At 40.9% G+C, this 17,352-nt stretch overlaps 2 protein-coding genes across 9 annotated transcripts in view; one reads left to right on the top strand and one right to left on the bottom strand.

The window, feature by feature from the left end:
* Window positions 1–12: 12 nt before the first annotated feature.
* rgp1 (GP1 homolog, RAB6A GEF complex partner 1) lies at window positions 13–10,820 on the bottom strand. Of its 6 annotated transcripts, none has more exons than XM_021614910.3 (10): window positions 10,663–10,804; window positions 10,377–10,443; window positions 9,618–9,733; window positions 9,334–9,467; window positions 8,894–8,977; window positions 8,473–8,622; window positions 1,905–2,048; window positions 1,447–1,574; window positions 1,196–1,373; window positions 13–592 (listed from the first exon to the last, which is right to left on the bottom strand). In XM_021614910.3, exons 3-10 carry the CDS (start codon window positions 9,731–9,733, stop codon window positions 369–371), a joined length of 1,158 nt encoding a protein of 385 aa, XP_021470585.1. In that variant the 5' UTR covers window positions 10,377–10,443; window positions 10,663–10,804; the 3' UTR covers window positions 13–368. The 6 variants fall into 6 exon arrangements, with proteins under 6 accessions (XP_021470585.1, XP_021470588.1, XP_021470589.1 ...); XM_021614913.3 differs by having other exon boundaries at window positions 9,618–9,738; window positions 10,663–10,788; XM_021614914.3 differs by lacking the exon at window positions 10,377–10,443 and having other exon boundaries at window positions 10,663–10,820.
* gba2 (glucosylceramidase beta 2) overlaps window positions 10,772–17,352 on the top strand; it is a 34,446-nt gene continuing 27,865 nt past the window's right edge. The window contains exons 1-3 of one of the 3 annotated variants that reach the window (XM_021614906.3): window positions 10,782–11,578; window positions 11,784–11,865; window positions 12,019–12,308. In XM_021614906.3, the coding sequence (XP_021470581.3) occupies window positions 12,118–12,308 (191 nt within the window). In that variant the 5' untranslated portion in view covers window positions 10,782–11,578; window positions 11,784–11,865; window positions 12,019–12,117. Of the gene's footprint in view, window positions 11,579–11,783; window positions 11,866–12,018; window positions 12,309–17,352 lie in introns of all 3 variants that reach the window. The other 2 variants (XM_021614905.3, XM_021614907.3) reach the window with 2 other exon arrangements.

Raw genomic sequence — 17,352 nt, 5'->3', positions numbered from 1 at the left:
TTCAGATTCATGTGGATTTGAATTTGACATTTTAATTCCTGATTCACATTGAACAGTGTTTCATTAACAATTTCAAAAATACAGTTGTACAGCATATAGCCTTTGAAAATAAAACACACTATTCATGTGACAAAGCAATGGACTCTTTTGGGGGGTTTTGAATAAAGGGGTAAACAATGAAATACTGTGAATGACCCCAAAGATAGTAGCATTAAACACTGGTCATCATCATGTTTCAGCTAGAAAAACAGGAAGGTGAGCATTCAAAGAAAAATATAGGATGCACTGCAAAATGTTAAAATATTAAAAACGGCAAAAGAAGTTGCCTGCTTTATATCTGGAATACATTCTTCCTTCCTCACACACAGTTAAATGTTGATGCTGTTGGTCCCTGTAAACTGGGAGACGTAAGACGTCAGGGCTGGATTGGTGGGGAGCACTTTGATTGGCAGGTCCCAACTGAAGGTATCCACATCAACATGCTCCGCCCCAGTCCACACGGTGACTTCTGGTTGGTTTTGCAACACGTTGTGCGATTCCATAGGCTCTCGGGACGTGACGAACTCAAAGTGCAGACGCCATCGCAGGGTCACTGAGGAATGAGTTGAGAATGTCATGAAGCTGTCTAGGAGTAGACAGAGGGTTAAATACACAGGGAAGCTTTAGAGACAAAGACAAAAAGGTTGAGAAGCGCGTCATCGGATAGATTAAAAACAAGTCTTCGACTACATAAAAAAAATTAAAATGGAGATTTACAATCAAAAGTGCTTCCAAGACTTGGTATAACCTGTCTAGGGAAACCATTTTATTGTGACGGTACAATGACTAGCCCGGATCATGACCAACATCCTCAGTCATCTTTGAGAACAATGGTTTCTCTTGTCAAGTGCCCGCTCTGCTAAGCCAGATAATAAACAAAAAACTAACAGACAGACTCAAGCAGGGCAAGCTACTTGCTATTAATAAACATAGGGCAGAGAGATGAGTGGTGAATTCCTGATGCCCCTTGGCCACCTCTGAGCCTGGTTCCTCTCTAGGTTCCCCATCTCCTATGTTTCCTGGTCACTGTGCTCCTGCCTGCATTGCTAGCTCTTTGGGATTTTAGGCTGGGTATCTGTATATCACTTCGTGCCACTTGTGACATAAAACTGGCTTAATGAGATACATTTGATGGAAATTTGACTTAGCTACGTACCGATGTCTGTGCTGAAGCCGGGGGTGACGTTGAGGGGGACGGGGAGGGAGAAGTGGGTGGAAGCCGTGTGGAGGCAGGATTCTAAGTGACGACCGTGACCCGTCACATTGATCGACTGACCGGGACGCCGCTGGTACCCCTGCTGGATCTCCTCCTCACTCTGCAGGCTGACTGAGTACTGACACAAACACACACTTTTAATATCCTCATTCAAGTAAAAATATGACAGGCCCTGACACACACACACACACCTGTATACAGGGAATATCCCCTTCTGAGAAGTCGAAGGTTCCGATGATGTCCTCCCCTAGTCTGTAGACGGTCTTGAAGATGCAGAACTTGGCCACCTTCCCCCGCATGTTGGTGATGTTGAACAGATCTGTGGGAGACAGGGGTCAAAGGTCACACGCATTCCACATTGCTGCTAAACACACACACACAATGTCTGCAATGTCTTTTGTTGTGTCAGACCCCAGTAAGACTAGCTGTCGCCATGGAGAACCTAATAAATCTAATCAGAAACAAACTGAGATTAGAGATCAATGGATTGGAGTCTGCAAAAAACCCTCAGTACATCTAGCTGATGTGGAACACAAATAACATTAAAGGAGGCTCATAAGAGCTGCCACATAGCACTGGTCAAAAGTAGTGCACTATAAAGGGAATAGGTTGTCATTGGAGAATTAGCCTAGGAGAATAAGAGACTGACGGGGACAGCGGCGTGATGTGATCGTCAGCATGTCCAGGGCTCTCTCCAGGGGGCGATCGTCTCTCCGCCCACCCTCCTCCTCCTCCAGGAAGGGGTTAGAGGGGGCCACCTCCTCATCCTGGGGGAACGGGGGCTCCGGCATGCCTACGACAGGGACATCATGTCACTCATTTTGAACAATGTCATTTTATAGGAGAAAAACATGTCCACAACAGGCATTTCATACATACAGTGCACCCTTTTACATTTATGTTGCAGTCTGAATTTCAAAGGGATTAAATTGAGATTGTGTCACTGATCTATCTATCTATACACAGTAGTCCATAATGTCAGTAGAATTTGTTTAAAAAATAAAATGTAAAGCTGAAATGTTGAGTCAATAAGTACTTCAACCCCTTTGTTATGGCATGCCAAATCAGTTCAGAACTAAAAATGTGATTAACAAGTCACATAATCAGTTCCATACTATGTTATTAATAGTGGTTAAAATGATTTTTGAATGACTCTCTCATCTCTGTAAACCACAAATACAATTATCTGTAAGATCCCTTAAATCAAGTTGTGAATTTCAAGCATAGATTCATCCAAAAGACCAGGGAGGTTTTTCAATGGCTCACAAAGAAGGGCACCTATTGGTAGATGGGTAAAAAGAAAAAAAAAAAAAAAAAGGATGGAATATCTCCGCAGCTTAAAGAATATCCCTCTAAACTGCGGAGAGAAGCACAAGATTGAATATCCCCTTAGTTATCACCATATCCCTTTTACTGTGGGAATTCTGATCGAATAAATACAATATTAGCCATTTCAATGCAACACACCGAAACAAAAATTAACTACGCAAGACTTCAACTAGCCTGTACCCCTTCACACTGACTCGGTACCGGTGCCCCCTTAATATAGCCTCATTATTGTGTTACTTTTATTATTTTAGCCTACTTGGTAAATATTTTCTTCTTGAACTGCAGTGTTAGTTAAGGGCTTGTAAGTAAGCATTTCACGGTAAAGTCTACACTTGTTGTATTTGGCACATGTAGCAAATAAAGTATGATTTGAAGACTTAGTATGCTAAACTAACTATGCAAGATATTTTGTTATAGGCAAAACGCATCGGAGTAGGATTCTATTACATTGACAGCCTGTATCCTACACAGAATGGAGCGCCATAACCAATCAGAGCTGCAGTAGACCTATATGTAAATAGATGCCATAAATGCAACTGTGCCATTCACTTTGAACTGGACTGTGTTTACAGCATGAGTGGTTGTGAGTAGATGCACTTGTTTTGAGATTAAAGCGAGAGCTGCATGTAGCCACGTGCAGAGGAAGTGTTGTATTTTGAGACAGGCTTGAATAAGCTAAGTAGCCAATAGGCAGAGGGTAACATTATGGTATGGGGAATAATGCATTCTATCTTGAAAAGTGGTGTCTTCCATCAAACAACACTGTACAAACAGGTTAATGTCAAGCCCTGCATGTTTTCATCAAAAGTCTCATGGAATGTAGGCCTACATTGAACACCACACATTGGCTGCTAACGCATTCCATGTTCTGAGATGCATTTGCGCCATTGTTTTTGATGATAGGCCTGTCTGGTAGGCCCACAATATGATCATCCACAGTAACCTACTTTTCCACTTTCTGAAACTTAAAGCTGGTACATTGGTGTGCACATGCTGGAAGTGGCACAGAATTTTCACAACATTCAAGTTTGTGCTCAGAGGGAACATTACCTTTGAACATGGTGAAGTTATTAATTACACTTTGGATGGTGTAACAATACACCCAGTCACTTTCTGAAGGCACTGTAGTTTGTTCCCAAAACATGTTGCAACGGAAGTGTTCTTATTTCACAAATTCAGGTAGTATCTGTCTGTAAATACATACATACTGTTGGAAGTCGGAAGTTTACATACACTTAGGTTGGAGTCATTAAAACTCATTTTTCAACCACGCCACACATTTCTTGTTAACAAACTATGGTTTTGGCAAGTCTGTTAGGACATCTACTTTGTGCATGACACGTAATTTTTCCAACAATTGTTTACAGACCGCTTATTTCACTGTATCACAATTCCAGTGGGTCAGACGTTTACATACACTAAGTTGACTGTGCCTTTAAACAGCTTGAAAATTCCAGAAAATTATGTCATGGCTTTAGAAGCTTCTGAAAGGCTAATTGGCATCATTTGAATCAATTGGAGGTGTAACTGGATGTATTAGGGCCGATTTCAAGTTTTCATTACAATCAGTAAATCGGCATTTTTGGACACCGATCATGGCCAAAGACATTGCACTCCACGAGGAGACTGCGTGGCAGGCTGACTACCTGTTATGCGAGTGCAGCAAGGATCCAAGGCAAGGTACTAGCTAGCATTAAACTTATCTTATAAAAAACTATCAATCTTAACATAACTACTCATGGTTGATGATATTACTAGTTTATCTAGCTTGTCCTGCGTTGCATATTATCGATGCAGTGCCTGTTAATTTAGCATTGAATCACAGCCTACTTCGCCAAACGGGTGATTTGACGAACACATTCACGAAAAAAGCACTGTCGTTGCACCAATGTACCCAACCATAAACATCAACGCCTTTCTTAAAATCAATATTTTTAAACCTACATATTTAGTTAATATTGCTGGCTAACATGAATTTCTTTTAACTAGGGAAATTGAGTCACTTCTTGCGTTCTGTGCAACAGAGTCAGGGTATATGCAGCAGTTTGGGCCGCCTGGCTCGTTGCAAACTGTGTGAAGACCATTTCTTCCTAACGAAGACAGCCAACTTTGCCAAACGGGGATGATTTAACAAAAGTGCATTTGCGAAAAAAGCACAATCGTTGCACGAATGTACTTAACCATAAACATCAATGCCTTTCTTAAAATCAATACACAGAAGTAAATATTTTTAAACTGCATATTTAGATAAAATAAATTAATTTAGCAGGCAATATTAAAGTAGGGAAATTGTGTCACTTCTCTTGCGTTCATTGCACGCAGTGTCAGGGTATAGGTAACAGTTTGGGCCGCTTGGCTCGTTGCGAACTATTTTGCCAGAATTTTACGTAATTAATTATTATGACATAACATTGAAGGTTGTGCAATGTAACAGCAATATTTAGATTTAGAGATGCCACCCGTTAGATAAAATAGAACGGTTCCGTATTTCACTGAAAGAATAAAGTTTTCAAAATGATAGTTTCTGGATTTGACCATATTAATGACCTAAGGCTCGTATTTCCGTGTGTTATGTTATAATTAAGTCTATGGTTTGATAGAGCAGTCTGACTGAGCAGTGGTAGTCAGCAGCAGGCTCGTAAGCATTAATTCAAACAGCACTTTACTGCGTTTACCAGCAGCTCTTCGCAATGTTTCAAGCATTGCGCTGTTTATGACTTCAAGCCTATCAACTCCTGAGATTAGGCTGGCAATACTCGAGTACTTATTAGAACATCCAATAGTCAAAGGTATATGAAATACAAATGATATAGAGATAAACAGTCCTATAATAACTACAACATAAAACATCTTACCTGGGAATATTTAAGACTCATGTTAAAAGGAACCACCAGCTTTCATATGTTCTCATGTTCTGAGCAAGGAACTTAAACGTTAGCTTTTTTGCATGGCACATATTACACTTTTACTTTCTTCTCCAACACTTTGTTTTTGCATTATTTAAACCAAATTGAACATGTTTCATTATTTATTTGAGACTAAATAGATTTTATTGATGAATTATATTAAGTGAAATTTTTTTTTAAAAAGTGTTCATTCAGTATGGGTATTAAATCATAATCGGTCGACCTCTAATTTCAAGGCCTACCTTCAAACGCAGTGCCTCTTTGCTTGACATCATGGGAAAAGCAAAAGAAAATCAGCCAAGACCTCAGAAAACAAATGTGTAGATCTGCACAAGCCTGGTTCATCCTTGGGAGCAATTTCTAAACGCCTGAAGGTACCACGTTCATCAGTACAAACAATAGTACGCAAGTATAAACACCATGGGACCATGCAGCCACCATACCGCTCAGGAAGGAGACACGTTCATCTCTAGGAGACAGAACCTACTTTGGTGCAAAAAGTGAAAATCTATCCCAGAACAGCAGCAAAGGACCTTGTGAAGATGCTGGAGGAAACCGGTACAAAAGTAACTATATCCACAGTAAAACAAGCCATATATCGACATAACCTGAAAGGCTGCTGAGCAACCTCTCCAAAACCACCATAAAAAGCCAGACTATGGTTTGCAACTGCACATGTGGACAAAGATCATACTTATTGGAAAAATGTCCTCTGGTCTAATGAAACAAAAATAGAACAGTTTGGCCATAATGACCATCGTTATGTTTGGAGGAAAAAGGGGGAGGCTTGCAAGCCGAAGAACACCATCCCAACCGTGAAGCACGGGGGTGGCAGCATCATGTTGTGGGGGTACTTTGCTGCAGGAGGGACTGGTGCACTTCACAAAATAGATGACATCATGAGGAGGGAAATGTGTGTGGATATATTGAAGCAACATCTCAAGACATCAGTTAAACATTAACATTAGACATTAAGTTAAAGCTTGGTCGCTGTCATGACGTTGGCCTCTTTGGGTATAGCAAGCCCCATCTCCCTGCCTCCAACTAGGTTGCTATGGTCAGAGAGACGTCGTAAATTCCTGAGGATCTCCTCATGGACACAGTATAGAGAGAGTACATTTTCATAGAGAACAAAGCAATTCCTTCCACCTCACAGAACTTGAGGTACAAACAAATGTCATGTTCCGGAGAAAGTATAAAAGGTCAGTGAAGAATCCAGCTACGAACTGGTCCGTTTGTCACAACTTGGGGAAGCTCATGGGAGACTGTGGCCACATTACCATAACACTGTTTATATAATAGCCTCAGATATGAGGTTTACATCTAATTGTTGTATAAGATGAATGAGTGAGTATGATACTGTTTGTATAATGGTGTAATATGATTTGGGACTGTTTAATGAAGAAAAATACAATTCCCTTTTGATTTGAACTAAATCAGAGGACCCGCCCCTGAGCACAGTTAGGGTCAGGCGTCCTGGGACAGCCCTTTTCTGCCATTCCGAATAAAACCCAACTTTGAGAAATTATCACCAGACCGAGCTTACCTCAATTACAAGACGGTTGCAGACCATGCTTTTCTCCACTAAGAGGAGAGAAAGGTTGTAGACCATTGCTGAATCTTTTAACCATACCACGTGGTTAAACTCTTAGACTATCGATACCGTGAAGAACAACAACCTCCGAAACATCCATTCTATAACAATGTCACTCTGAACTAACCACAATAACCACGAAAGAGAGCGAGGACGAAACTCTCCAACAGAAACAAACTTTTCACCAGCAATCAAGACAACACACTGAGCGTAAATATGTATATATTGATTGCAATTGTTCCCGAATGAGTGAGTGTTCATGTGTAAAGGATTAGCATTTCAATTGTTAGAATTATCACTCTGTAGTGACTTTAGTCGACCCCCCACTTCCACTTTTGTCTAACAAGCCGCGATGCCGGTTTAGCCCACTAGGGCACATTCTCCTATCATTTCTTCTAACCACATTTACCTTGTTTGCTTATGCATTCCTGTGAATTACTTAGTAATAAATAAATTATTTAAGACAATTGATGTATGGATGACTCAGTGAAGACTGGGTTCGTGCAGATAACCAACAATTTACGACGTTTGGAATGAGACTAACGTGAGGTAATGTAAATAATTCATTAATTCAAAGACTAATCGATCAGATAAAATATCTTAAAAGTTATTTTAGGAAATGATAACTTCGTAATCTGAATATTTTTCCTTGGTGCCCCGACTTCCTAGTAATTACGGTTACATGATTAATCAGTCTAATCGCGTAATACTAATTACAGAGAATCTTTGATAAAAACTATCAGTCTACAGTTAATGATAGTAAAGACACGACATCATAAGAGGGTCTTCCAAATGGACAATGACCCCAAGCATACTTCCAAATTTGTTGGAAAATGGCTTAAGGACAACAAAGTTGAGGTATTGGAGTGGCCATCACAAAGCCCTGACCTCAGTCCTATAGACAATTTGTGGGCAGAACTGAAAAAGTGTGTGTGAGCAAGTAGGCCTACAAACCTGACTCAGTTACATCAGCTCGGTCAGGAGGAATGGGCCATAATTCACCCAACTTATTGTGGGAAGCTTGTGGAAGGCTACCCGAAACGTTTGACCCAAGTTAAACAATTTAAAGTCAATGCTACCAAATACTAATTGAGTGTATGTAAACTTCTGACCCACTGGGAATGTGATGGAAGAAATAAAAGCTAAAATAAATCTACCATTATTCTGACATTTCATATTCTTAAAATAAAGTGGTGATCCTAACTGACCTAAGACAGGGAATTTTTACTAGGATTAAATGTCAGGAATTGTGAAAAACTGAGTTAAAATGCCTTTGGCTACGGTGTGTGTGTGTGATATATATATATATATCTCCTTTCTGAACACAACTGATGTGAGATGTACTTCTGTTGATTAGACTGAGTAAGAGGGTCAGGAGGACAGCTCACCATGCAGGACGAGGACTCTGAAGGGGACCCTCAGTAGTTTGATTGGAGAGCTGACCCTCTGGCAGCCGATGGTCAGCTTGTAAACATACTTCACTGACTGGCCTCGAAAACTAGGAGGCCCGTCGTTGGGAACCACCTCACTGTATGAGTCTGAGGGAGGAAAAAGTAGTGAGAGAGCAAGAGAAACTGTAGCTCAAACGGTAAAGCATGGCTCCTATAAAGCCAGGAAAGTGGGTTACATTCCTGGGACCACCCATATTTAAGATGTATTTTTAATTTTTAAATGCATGCTTGCTTGACTAAGTTGCTGTGGATAAATGCATCTGCTAAATAGCACACATATAAAAAAATATTGAGGGGGGGAGATGGAGAAAGGAGATGATTGAGTGAATCCCCTTTGAACTGATTGTGGTGCTCTTACAAGTTCTGCTCTCTCCGGGGTCTAGGCGCAGGTCACAGAATAGTATCTTGGGAGGTGTGTCCAACATGCACTGCCCTCCTTCTCCTGGTGAAGAAAGCAGGTAGAGGGAAAGAAAAGGTCATTTTGTATCAGACTCTCTCCCCTCCCGGTAAAGCTGAATGCCAAGCGTGTGCAAAGCTGTCGTCAAGGAAAAGAGTGGCTACTTTGAAGAATCTCAAATATATATTTTGTTTAACACTTTTTTGGTTACTACATGATTCCATGTGTTATTTTATAGTTTTGATGTCTTCACTATTATACAATATAGAAAATAGTAAAAATAAAGTAAGACCCTTTTGACTGGTACTGTAACTAAAATAAAGATATTATAGTTGCATTTTGACACTTTCCACCTCCCTCAACATGTGTGTGTGCATTCTTTATTATGTTTAGCCACTCACCTCTGCTGGGGATGAGGACAGTGTCGCTCTCTGCCTGGACATCCTGCTTGGTGCCCTGGGCTGGCAGCGCCACTCTGCTCTCACTGGCATGGAACTGGCAGTGGATCTGTGCACTGGCCCACGCCAGCATCTCACTGACACACACACTTTTTAGTCATGTTTTGAGACTTTTTACCCCATGTAACCTTACATACAGTATAGCTAACTAAAATGTACATGCATATAATCACAATTGAGCACTACTGAAGAATGGGTGATGTGTGAGTGAGAGAAAGATAACAGACCTGCTGGCGGAGGTGGAGAGATGGGATATGGGGTTGGTGAAGGTGATGAGACACTCCATCACCTCCCCGGCCAGGAACACCGGGCCTCGGGCCATTGAGGCCACCACCTCGATCATCTGTACTTGAGGAACACACACACACATATACATATATATATACACATACATACACACACACACACACACACACACACACACACACACACACACATACATACATACATACATACATACATACATACATACATACATACATACATACATACATACATACATACATACATACATACATACATACATACATATATATGTATGTGTGTGTGTGTGTGTATGTATATATATATATATATATATATATATAAATAACACCTTTATTTAACCAGGTAGGCTAGTTGAGAACAAGTTCTCATTTACAACTGCGACCTGGCCAAGATAAAGCAAAGCAGTTCGACACATGCAACAGAGTTACACATGGCATAAACAAACATACAGTCAATAATACAGTAGAAAAAAAATGTAAACAGTAACGTTATAACACACGTTATTTGGAACGGCAGCTAGCTATGTTTTTAAAAAACGTGTTGTGTTAGCTCGGTAGTTTGGTTATTTTGAGCGAGACCTTGCTAAATTAAATTGCAGCGAGATAAGAATATGTTAACTAGCTAGGGTTATCTACTGACTGCTGTCTCCAAATCAGTCAATTAGCTAGCTACCAAGTTAGGCTAACCATTGAAGTAGAATAATGTTTCGAAAACCATACCTTGGCCTCAGATGTGGCACCAGCTAGCCAATGAGTTACGACTCAAATTCAGGTCAGCCAAATCAAACTGTCAAATCGATATGAAATACCCACTATAAGTATTTGTAAATGCTTTGAGACAAATTCAGCAACACAACAACATAGCATTAATAAAGCGTTCCATCTCGCAACTGCACGAACATACCGTATCGCGGGGTAAAATTGAAAAGGCGTTCAACGTACTATTTTCCCGGTATTGGACACAACTATTGAACCCAATTAATAAATAAATGTGTGTTATACTTACAAATGATCAGTTCAATTCCAATTTTACAAATGATCAGTTCAATTCCAATTTGACAAGCATTGTCTCAAATGTGCATTTTTCAGGAATAACATTTTGTTGGCCATCTAAAGGAGCTCCGTGGCATATGGGAGGAGCTATTTATATTGTAAGTAGCTAGTGTGGGTTTATAGTGTGTTCGGGAACATTTATTGGACATAACAGTGCTAATATATTTAATAACAGCCATAATATGACACTCACATACTTTATGCAATCAACCTTACTGCATATAGAGGAAAAATATAGTTCGTTTTGCACAAATTGGAGGAACGGTATAAATAACCCCCCCCTTTTCTGGTGAGTTGGCCCAGTCTCACAAAATGAACTTCAATAGTGTAGCCTACTGTAAGACTTTGCATATTGGGCGCTCTCCTAGCACTATTTCAACTTGTCACTCAGGTCGGCTGTCCGTTTAGAATTGCATTTGGACATCTACCAGAGAGTAGCCGTGCGAAAGCGTTAATCTGACATTGCTACTGTATTTTGAACAGAATGATACAGCCTACGTGACCAAGAATCTGACTCTGAAATCAAAACCGGGTGTCTACGGATTTGCAGAAGCTCTCTGTCTGACGACAAACCCACGTATATTGAGATGCTAACGTTAGTTAGCTTCAATATTCGTTGAAAACCTATAGCTAGCTAACAGGGCGACCGGTATCCATTGTCCTTCATTGCATGCGTAGCTAGCTACCTGTGCATGCTCTGCATAATGCAGGTATTTCAATAGCTCGTTTTTGTTTACTTGGACACATTAACTGGCGACAGTAGACACCACTGGCTAAACCACCTGCGCACACACGCCTCGATAGGTGCCAGTGTCCGTTCTACCACACTGGGCTATCAGGGTCTCGGATAGATACCTGCGTCAACAACGGTGAGAGCAAGTTGAAGTTTACCTTCCTTACTGATGCCTCTACTATCTTTGACATTTCCAAACATCACTTTTCGTTAGAGAGCTGGCTTGAGACCTTATATCATCTCAGATAAATTATCGCTCTTGAAGGCATATACATTATTCAACAGATCATAGTTTGTGGTAAATTGAATCTCTTATTATTATTTAATATTATTATGGAAAGTTGTCCTCCCACTTGATGAAGATGGAGGAATAATTATCTGAGAACTACATACCTGTCCTCACCTGATGGACCTGTTGCCCAGGTATCTGAAGTTGTCATTTAGGAATCCTCACACGTGAATAAAAATAAGTTCAGTTGAGAAATGTATTTGTTTTACTGTCACTCAAATGGCTCTAGGGCACTTGACAAATGGATTCTTCTTGCACAACCCAGACAATTATCTTGTTTCCAACAGGTTTAACAGGGGTTGTTCCAACTCAGCGGAATAGACACCGGGCAGGTTCCCGTTCGCAAGAAGAGCTCCCTTTCGTTTCTATCTGACTACCGGCTGAACATGGAGTCGGGTGACAACAGCTCAACAGCCGAGCTCATGAGTCGGTATGTGTCTTTGGAACTCGGCTATGGGGTACCGAAGGACGGCTGGCGGATCTGCTTGGCGCATGAGTTCAAGGAGAAAAGGAAGCCCTTTCAAGCCAAAGATGTGTCCCTCTCCAACATCGTTGAACACATTGGCCTTGGAGTCAGGTGAGCCCCCTGAACACCACCTCTCATCGTGTCAAGCCAGCCAGTTACTATAGCCAAACTGTGTTATTCATAGTATTTATACTTAAAGGAGAGAGATTTGTGTTCTATGGTTGAGCACAATGTATCTTTATTCTACATAGTGGCAAGGGGAGGCATTTTTCAGTGCAAGGGTATGTAGCCTATCACTTTTCTCTGGCATGGGTCCCTATGGTGCAGCAGAGCAGCCTACCTGCCAGGGTGCCAGGTGTAGTCTCATGTTTCTTTGCTTGTCCAAAAGGGCAGGTGTGTGTGAGACATGTACATATGCAGGTGCTGTGACTGGTAGTGGGTAAAGAAACACACAACCCAGCTTCTTCTCCACACTGGTCTCTCACACCTCAATCCTTCACTTACTTGACATAGAAACACAAAAGCTAGCTTTGTTGTGGAAATGACTTGCCTCAGTCTGTGTTTGACACCAAGGCCTAATTCTATCCTGCATGGTTTTCTAACATCTGTGGACTGATTGGTTGTTGTTGTTGCTCCCCCTCTGAAACCATTTGAGACTCATAATATTACATTCAGGACATGCCAGCTTAGACCTTGTACTGCTGCCAGCCCAGAATCCTGCATTCCTGAGAGTAGGCTAATCAGGTGTGGGTGGCTTGCTTGATACAAAGCTGATATTGATCTACTGTAGGCCTGGAGTGCTTCTGGTAACAAAACAATGAAAGTAAGGATTACCAGCAGAAGATAAAAACAGCCTGTTGGACCTGGGTTGTTTTCAGCTGTGCTATTGGAGTTGGGAATCATGCGGAGAACACACACACACACACACACACACAGTGTTTTAGATTAATCACATGTGAAAAGATATCCTCAGAGTGGTACAGAGAGGTGATGTCACTGTTTGGTTTGACCTGGCTGGTGGGTGTATTAACATGACAACTACTGCAGACCGACTGCAACTAGATCAACTGGAAAATGAACATCTGTTAGCTTTAAATAACAAAGTAATACAATAATGCTTTAAATAATATGCCAACAGCACTACAGTTGAAGTTGGAAGTTTATATACACCTTAGCCAAATACATTTTAAACTCAGTTTTTCACAATTCCTGACATTTAATCCTAGTAAAAATTCCCTGTCTTAGGTCAGTTAGGATCACCACTTTACTTTAAGAATGTGAAATGTCAGAATAATAGTAGAGTGATTTATTTCAGCTTTTATTTCTTTCATCACATTCCCAGTGGGTCAGAAGTTTACATACACTCAATTAGTATTTGATAGCATTGCCTTTAAATTGTTTAACTTGGGTCAAATGTTCTGAGTAGCCTTCCACGAGCTTCCCACAATAAGATGGGAGAATTTTTGGCACATTCCTCCTGACAGAGCTGGTGTAACTGAGTCAGGCTTGCAAGCATCCCCCTTTTTCCTCCAAACATAACGATGGTCATTATGGCCAAACAGTTCTATTTTTGTTTCATCAGAGCAGAGCATTTCTCCAAAAAGTATGATCTTTGTCCCATGTGTAGTTGCAAACCGTGATCTGGCTTTTTTATGGTGGTTTTGGTGCAGTGGCTTCTTCCTTGCTGTGCGGCCTTTCGATTATAGGACTCATTTTTCTATGGATATAGATACTTTTGTACCTGTTTCCTCCATTTTCACAATGTCCTTTGCTGTAGTTCAGGGATTGATTTGCACTTTTTGCACCAAAGTACCCTCATCTCTAGGAGACAGAGCGTGTCTCCTTCCAGAGCGGTATGACGGCTGCGTGTTCCCATGGTATTTATACTTGCGTACTATTGTTTGTACAGATGAACGTGGTACATTTGGAAATTGCTCCCAAGGAAGAACCAGACTTGTGGAGGTCATGGCTGATTTCTTGATTTTTTTTCCCATGATGTCAAATCAAATCAAATGTTATTTATCACATACACATGGTTAGCAGATGTTAATGCGAGTGTAGCAAAATGCTTGTGCTTCAAGTTCTGACAATGCAGTAATAACCAATGAGTAATCTAACCTAACAATTCCACAACTACTACCTTATACACAAGTGTAAAGGAATAAAGAATATGTACATAAAGATATATGAATGATGGTGACATATGAGTGATGGTACAGAACGGCATAGGCAAGATGCAGTAGATGGTATCGCGTACAGTATATACATATGAGATGAGTAATGTAGGGTATGTAAACATAAGTGGTGTAGTTTAAAGTGGCTAGAGATACATTTTTTACATCAGTTTCCATCAATTTCCATTATTAAAGTGAGCTGAGTCAGTATGTTGGCAGCAGCCACTCAATGTTAGTGGTGGCTGTGTAACAGTCTGATGGCCTTGAGAGAGAAGCTGTTTTTCAGTCTCTCGGTCCCTGCTTTGATGCACCTGTACTGACCTCTCCTTCTGGATGATAGCGGGGTGAACAGGCAGTGGTTCGGGTGGTTGTTGTCCTTGATCTTTATGGCCTTCCTGTGACATCGGGTGGTGTAGGTGTCCTGGAGGGCAGGTAGTTTGCCCCCAGTGATGCGTTGTGCAGACCTCACTACCCTCTGGAGAGCCTTAGGGTTGTGGGTCGAGCAGTTGCCGTACCAGGCGGTGATATAGCCCAACAGGATGCTCTCGATTGTGCATCTGTAGAAGTTTGAGTGCTTTTGGTGACAAGCCAAATTTCTTCAGCCTCCTGAACAGCGCAAACTGGCTTTAACCATAATTGAAGGAGTGGGAGGCCCCGGTGCATAGCTGAGCAAGAGGACAAGTACATTAGTGTCTAATTTGAGAAACGGACGCCTCACAAGTACTCAACTGGCAGCTTCATTAGATAGTACCTGCAAAACACCAGTCTCATCTAATGAAGCTGCCAGTTGAGGACTTGTGAGGCGTCTTTCTCAAACTAGACACTCTAATGTACTTGTCCTCTTGCTCAGCTATGCACCGGGTCCTCCCACTCCTTCAATTATGGTTAAAGCCAGTTTGCGCTGTTCTGTGAAGGGAGTAGTACAGTGTTGTACGAGATCTTCAGTTTCTTGGCAATTTCTCGCATGGAATAGACTTAATTTCCCAGAACAAGAATAGACTGACACGTTTCTGAAGAAAGGTCTTTGTATCTGGCGAATTTAAAAAAAAATTATATATATATATTTTTTTGTTGCCTTAATCGAACCCCCAAATGCTGATGCTCCAGATACTCAACATGTCTAAAGAAGGACAGTTTTATTGCTTCTTTAACCAGAACAACAGTTTTCAGCTGTGCTAACATAATTGCAAAAGGGTTTTCTAATGATCAATTCGCCTTTTAAAATGATCAACTTGGAATAGCAACCATTGCAACACAGGAGTGATGGTTGCTGATAATGGGCCTCTGTATGCCTATGTAGATATTCCATTGGAAATCAGCACTTTCTAGCTACAATAGTCATTTACAACATTAACAATGTCTACACTGTATTTCTGATCAATTTAATGTCATTTTAATGGATAAAAAATGATAAATGTACTTTTCTTTCAAGAACAAGGACATTTCTATGTGACCCAAACCTTTGAAAGGTAGTGTATTTGCAGATGTTGCTGCAGGTACAGTGAAATGCTTGTGTTTACAGTACCTAGCAATACACACAAATCCCCAACATGTCAAGAAAAATGTCAGTGTCCAGTGTGTGTAGACAGCGTGTGAATAGAAAAGGTCTGTACACCAGTAGTTATATAGGATGAGCTTTGACTGGGATAGAGTATGTACATATGAAGTGGGTAAAACAGTATGTAAACATTTTATTAAAGTGACCCGTGTTTAATGACAATGTACATAGGGCAGCAGTCTCTAAGGTTCAGGTCAGGGTACTGGGTGGAGGCTGGCCATTTACTGGTGTGGTGTGTATGTTTTGAATGCTGTTGAGCTCTCTTTCACATTAAACAGTCTTCTGGTGCCTAAAGTGAATGAGCTAGGCAAACAGCAAAGAAATGATAAACGAACTCTACTCAACCTCACATTCATGGACTTTGCCTCTTCCTTGAGCTGTCTTAACAAAACAAGATGGCTTAGCCTATAGGCCTAACAACAGTAAAATGAGGGTGTTATCCTTAAAGGTGTGGGCTGCCAGTCTATTTTACGTTGTCTCCCCCCACAGTCGGTCACCGTGGCAACGTCAGTTAATCATTGACTGTTTAGCCTATATTCTTTGAACAGTTTGCAGGTAAGAAGGCTACTATCAGGTAGTCTAAACCTGCCCTATATTCAGAGCTGGGGTCAATTCGAGTTGAAGGATAGGTATTCAGGATGTAAACTGAAGTAACTATTCCAAATTTGAAAAAACACCGTCTATTTTCAATGACTTCTCAATAAACTGAGGCGTAGAAGTTATTTCACAAGTTTTTACATTTTACAATTAAAATCACTTCCTGAGTTGACTGCCTTCAATTCGATTTGTCTCCAGCCCTGATTCAGAGGTCTGTCTGTCGCTCAATAGAGTTAAAGCAGGACTGACTGACATTTTTCACAAGGATCCATTGAAGAGGGTCTCCTCTTTGATTACCTGTGTCTGTGGCCATCATTTTCCCACAACTACAACAAGTCCTATTCAGATCCTATTTGAAGTCGAGCAGACCTGTAACTCTGCCCATTTGTATCCATTTTGTGACTAAATTCAGCAGGCCAAATGCCAATGTCTACAGTAAAGTTGTCAGTATTTCTGAACTGGCTGTTATGGTGGCAACTTATTTTCTTTGACCCCTGATTTTAAGACCGTGTTGAGCTAATCGGCTATTCTGTATTTGATTTGTGGCAGTCTGTGTGTTCTAATCTAGCATGTGCACCCTGTCGTCTTTAGCGTTAATTGCAGGTTTAGGCCTAAGGCCCAATGGTTTAACGGCCTTAGGTCGATCGTCTAATCAATTACCAACACTGTGCCTCTGTGTGACACCCCACACACACATTTGAAATACTTTATTTGAATCCACAAATTACATTTTCGTCAAATATTCAAACATTTCATAGGTCATGGATATGTGGATACAGAAAGCACATTCTCCATACAGAAAGGCTGCCTGCCTATGACAGGTGAC

Source organism: Oncorhynchus mykiss, chromosome 9 (assembly GCF_057628025.1).
Source record: "Oncorhynchus mykiss isolate SJ-2025 chromosome 9, ASM5762802v1, whole genome shotgun sequence".
NCBI classification, from domain to species: Eukaryota; Metazoa; Chordata; class Actinopteri; order Salmoniformes; family Salmonidae; genus Oncorhynchus; species Oncorhynchus mykiss.
The sequence above is the reverse complement of the archived record's forward strand: the minus strand, read 5'-3'. Positions and strand labels throughout refer to the sequence as shown.

Bases quoted from the DNA above. Each gene is read 5' to 3' on its own strand.
- rgp1 (XM_021614914.3), bottom strand. From the start codon at position 9,733: ATGATCGAGGTGGTGGCCTCAATGGCCCGAGGCCCGGTGTTCCTGGCC. The intron at 1,575-1,904 runs GTCAGTCTCTTA...TGTCTCCCACAG, and splicing joins CACATCACGCCGCTGTCCCC to ATCTGTTCAACATCACCAAC. The intron at 593-1,195 runs GTACGTAGCTAA...CTCATTCCTCAG, and splicing joins CGGCTTCAGCACAGACATCG to TGACCCTGCGATGGCGTCTG.